The 5,352-nt window shown below is 39.1% G+C and overlaps 1 protein-coding gene across 1 annotated transcript in view; it reads right to left on the bottom strand.

The window, feature by feature from the left end:
* Positions 1 to 161: 161 nt before the first annotated feature.
* The window catches only part of Taf1 (TATA-box binding protein associated factor 1), a 61,820-nt gene continuing 56,629 nt past the window's right edge, over positions 162 to 5,352 (bottom strand). Inside the window, 3 exon segments of the mRNA XM_031369008.1 lie at positions 162 to 345; positions 1,158 to 1,314; positions 1,841 to 1,986. Of these exon segments, the coding sequence (XP_031224868.1) occupies positions 164 to 345; positions 1,158 to 1,314; positions 1,841 to 1,986 (485 nt within the window). The 3' untranslated portion in view covers positions 162 to 163.

The raw sequence follows: 5,352 nt of genomic DNA, 5'->3' as shown, positions 1-5,352 counted from the left end.
CAGGCTATGTCTTGTTCCTCTGTGTATTCCCAGGGTCTAGACGATGCCTGGCCCAAGCAGAGGTGCTCAGGAAATGTTTGACAGACGAAAGCTATCTGATGCTAGGCCCCTTGTCACCACAGCAGGGAAATGATCCCATAGCCTCAGAGCATGTTGCTGCCCATTACCTGATGTTGCTATCCTCGAAACCATGGGAAGCCTCTCCACCATCTTCATCATAGGACATCAGGCTTTCTTCATTTTCCATGCCCATCCTTGTATTCTCTTGAAGCAGGTGGGGCTGTTTGGGTCTTAAACTGCCAGATTCCATATCAGAGTCACTTCCACTTTCACTTAGCTGAATAGCTGTAAAAAGACAGATGGTGGTTCGTTAAGAAATAAGCTTGATGGACTAGGAGTATGGCTCAGTGTTACAATGTTTTCCTAGTATATACGATACAGTAAATTCAAATAACAAAACAAGAATGAGAGAAAGAAAAAGTAAATTTTGCCATAATTAGCATCCTCAGCCTAGTATTCCAAAACTAGTCTACACAGACTTCATTTGTGCCTATAGTCCTCACCTCTAAGGCATCTCTTTTAACTACCAAAGGTCAACAATGGCAAGATCTATAATTTAGAAACTGAGTTTAAGTAATTTATTTCCTCTATCTTAGTCTAATATATGTTTTCTTTTTTTCTTTTTTCTTTTTTTTTGTTTTTTGAGACAAGGTTTCTCTGTATACCCCTGGCTGTCCTGGAACTCACTCTGTAGACCAGGCTGGCTTGGAACTCAGAAATCCACCTGCCCCTGCCTCCCAAGTGCTGAGATTAAAGGTGGACATCACCACTGACCGGCATCTGTTTTCTATCATCTCTAATACTTTTACTTTGTCATCTCTGTTATTTTGCTTAATTTTCCTTTCCTGCTCCCAAACAGAACCCTTCAAAATTCCTACTTGGGCACTGCCTTTTCCATATTACCTATATGCCTCCTGTGTCTGTTCATCCTCACTTCCCTTAAGGCTAATGAACATGATCATTCTCTAAGTGTATGTTCAGGAGTCACAGGTCTAATAGGACTCTAATAAAAAAAGATAGCTTTTTTATAGTAGCATATAGTAAGTAGCAAAGAGGCTCCTATTCAATTCTGAGGTACAACAGTGAGCTAGACTCACCAGAGAAAGGGTTATCTCCTTCTTCATCACTCCCAGCATCTTCCTCATCATCTTCGCCTTCAGACATAAGTAAATCCTCATACAGGACACTGGCTTGGGGCTGTTGTACAGTTCCTTCCTCTTCATCTGCAAGATCAGCATCTCTGTCTCCATCATCCTAAACAAGTCCAAGTGGCAGTCCATCACTAAGAGACCAGAACACCTTCTTTCCCCTGCATCCCATTTGCTGCTTCACAAGAAGTTAAACTATGATAGTGGATCGATTTGTCTAGCTTATTTCAAAGATTAAAGTCAGACTGAGGCTCACTATGAAGAGACTCTACGATATCACCTTGGGATTTGGTCTGCCGTGCACTCCTGGGCCTTGTATCATATAAATGTGTAGTGTAACCATAAGCTTTCTGTAAGCATACTCACTGAAGCTAGAGTCTAGTCTAGTCTCTGTCTCTGAATGCAACTGGTTTTTCTTTACTCGGTCAATTTCTAGGCTCATGCCTCAAATACTTTCCCAGAAGGTCTGTTGTGTTTCAATCTGCCAACGTTCTCTAGACATCACATTTCAAAGCCTTGTTTTCTGGGCTAAAGGATCCAGTCATTCTGCATATATACATGGGATCTCTCCATCCCTGAACATTCACCTACCAGGCAGACCAGCAATCTCACAGAGAGGGATAACATTCTACCTGTGTTAGCTGCTTTTCTGAAGCAGCACTGGGAATATCCAAGACAGACAGATTGCTCTCATCTTGAAACACAGAAGCATCTCGAGAAACACTGAGGGATGTGCTGTTATCATACAAATCAGGAGGCTGCAGCGTAAAACACACAACTTAGCTTTCTAAGGAAAGCGGCTAGAAGAAATACAAACAATTCTCCTTTACAATATTCACTGAAGAAAAAGGACATGCAAAACAACCTAGTAAAGAGAAACCACAGCCTGGTATAGCTTTGTACACACATTTTTAGAATCTTTTGAATAGCATTCACTCTAGCAGACTGGCATCTATTGTATATGTTCAAAAACTAAAGTAGAAATGCATAAAGCTTAAGGACAAATTTATGTACTAACAGCCTCTCTGGTCAGTAACCTATTTTCTTTTTCTAAGCCGTGCCTTGCTGTTTTCAAGCTCAGGGATTCATTATTAATTATAGTTTTACTGACTTAGAGACATGAGCAGAAACTGGATAAAGGAATTAAATTTAAAAAAGAGCATGGAATGGTTTGACAGTTCATAAGCTTGTGGATGATACTTCAAAGCAAAAAGGCATGGTTAAGATAAAAAGCATGGGCACTGGAGTAAACAGCCCTGGGATTGAGTCTTGGCGCTACCATTGTTAACCACCCTATCTTCCTCAACTGTAAAACATGGATGATAACATCTACCTCACAGGATTGTTGTAAGAATTAAGAGCTAGGTATACTCAATACCTCGTACTCAATAAATGATAGCTCCTTTTCATCCCTGAAAAGTGCAGAAATTTACTAAATGGATTCTAGTCAATAATAAGAGAGACTAGATAAAATATTCATGAAGCAAATATAACAAAGAAAATAATATTCATCAATTTCACTTTTAAAGTATATTTACAGACATAAATAGGCATATCACAGATATGAAAACTCAAAATACTCAGTAGTTGATGTTATGAAAATGGAATTGATAAATATCACACCTCTTATTTGTATCTTCCAATAATTTTTTTTAAAAAAGGATTTTATTTATTCATTTAAAAAAATTATGTGGCTGGGCAGTGGTGATGCCTGCCTCTAATCCCAGTACTTGGGAAGCAGAGGCAGGCAGACCCCCGTGAGACCAAGGCCAGCCTGGTCTACAGCTAAGGCCATACAGAGAAACCCTGTAAATAACAACAAGATATATGTATATATGTGAATGTCTGAGTGTGGGTTTGTGCATGTGAGTGCAGTGTCTGTAGAGGTCAGAAGGTGTCAGAACCTCTGGAGCTGAAGTTAAAACAGCAAGTCACAATACATGAGTGCTAGCAACCAAAGTCAGGTCCTTCCAAAGAGCGGCAAACACTCATAGCTGCTGAGCTATCTCTTTAGCCCTGCCTTCTAATTCTCCCCAATCATTGCATTACTTTGGTTAATACAAAACTTGCTTATGAGCAAGGAACAGTGACAAAAGCCTATAGCTTTTTCCAGTACCAGGAAAGCTCAACCGGGAAGATCACAGTCTGGGCCACAAAGCCAGATCCTGTCTCAAAAAACCCAATGCATATCCATATATGTGTCGTAAACAAGCAAGCAAACGAGATTAACTGAGAAGATTTGATTTTCCAAAATAGAGGCAAAATGACTTCAAAACATTACCGTACAAATAAACTTTCTGCAAATTTTAAAATGTAGTATGAAAATAAAGAGGACTATGGGAAACTGTAAAATTAATAATTCCAAAGTACTGAGCTCAATGCAAGTTTCAGTAGAAGTATCCAGATGCAAATTCACTACTGACTGTCACCATCTAGAAGTTGAAAATGATGTGATTAATGCTGTGCTTCTATACAATTAAAACTATATTATGACAGGTTAATCTAATACAGATACTTTCTAATGTTTTGATTTTACATAGTAACGAGTAAGGATGATCAAGCATGGGGATCTAAATTCCTTAAGTTAACAGGCAATGACTTTGGCTATCTTAAAATATATACACATAAGTGAAGGGAAAGATGAGAGCATGAACTGAACAGAATGAAGCAGCACTAGCCATACCATACTCTCCATAGGAAACTCACTAAGTAGACCAAAGTGGCTACTGCTCAGGAAGGACATGATTCACCCATGGTCTAGGTTTATGACTGTCTAAGACCCGAGAAAAACACATACTAATGGGTGGTTAGATTCTGCTAGAGAATGATTGCTAGTATCCAAGCGTTAACTTACCAGAAAGTACCTTGTGGAAACTGTGAGCCTATTAGCAAACAAGGCCTTCCTGGGCAACATCACTCACCCAAGCCCCCTTGACCCAATCTGCCCATACAACTCCAAGAGCCTTTCCTTGTTCTGGACCTTGAAGAAGTATCTGAGGGTCCTTTATACCTGGCCCCTCAGTAACCTATGTTTTGGGATGAAAGAGAGAGTAAAAGATAGATAGAGAAAGTGTACGAATGAGACATAGAGACAGCAAAAATCCAACCGAGATCATGTATGGTGCATATAAGTTTGGAGTGAAATCTAGGAAGAATGAAATATATCCCTATAGGAATTAGAAAGAATTCTGCATTAAAGCATTTAGTTAAATTTGAAAGAGCCTCTAAGAACTTTACAAAAAAAAATCCTTCATACAAAGAAGGAAACAAATATTTATCTAATGCCTATAATGTGCCATACAAATTAACTCATTTAATGTTGGAAAGCACGTCTTAGAGAAATGGGAATAGAAATGTTAATTTCCCAATATCACAAAAGTAGATACTAGCAGAGCTAAGACTCACACCCAGGCCTGTTTTACATCAAACCTCATGTCATTTCCACTCTACCACTGTGTCTCCAATATAGACCAAGGACCTGTTAATATTCTACTTCAAGTCTATTTTTCAAATATGCCAACCTTGTAAGACTAGAGGAAACATTCAACAGGTTCAGTCAGACCAGAAAGAACTAAAAATTCCTTATTCATCCTCCTTTCTAGTCTTTTAACATATAAACTTAAAACAGTCTTCATTTAGTAGGAAAGGAATTAATCCTGGAAATTAAGTGATAAAAGCTATGCTGACAAACTTTTTTTAAAGATTTATTTATTTATTTTATGTGTATGAGTACACTATAGCTGTACAAATGGCCATGAGCCCCACTCACTCTAGCATAGTACACTGTAGCTGTCTTCAGATGTACTAGAAGAGGGCGTAAGATCTTATTACGGATGGTTGTGAGCCACCATGTGGTTGCTGGGATCCGAACTCAGCACCTTCGGAAGAGCAATCAGTGCTCTTACCGGCTGAGCCATCTCACCAGCCCCGCTGACATACTTCTAAAATAATAGGTAATCAGATATCTAGAAGGCACAAGAAAAATATGGCCCATATCTATAACTGAGCAGCCTACATTCTACGATGTCCTAGATCCCCGAATTTACCAATAAAACAACTAGAGACCTAGATGATGGCTCTGGCTATAGTAGTCAGGAATCTGGTATTCTCACACACTATAAACAACCACCCCACTCATTCATCC

The sequence above is a fragment of the Mastomys coucha genome, chromosome X (assembly GCF_008632895.1).
Source record: "Mastomys coucha isolate ucsf_1 chromosome X, UCSF_Mcou_1, whole genome shotgun sequence".
In the NCBI taxonomy this organism is placed as follows: domain Eukaryota; kingdom Metazoa; phylum Chordata; class Mammalia; order Rodentia; family Muridae; genus Mastomys; species Mastomys coucha.
Note: the sequence above shows the minus strand (reverse complement) of the source record. Positions and strands in the feature narration are given on the sequence as shown.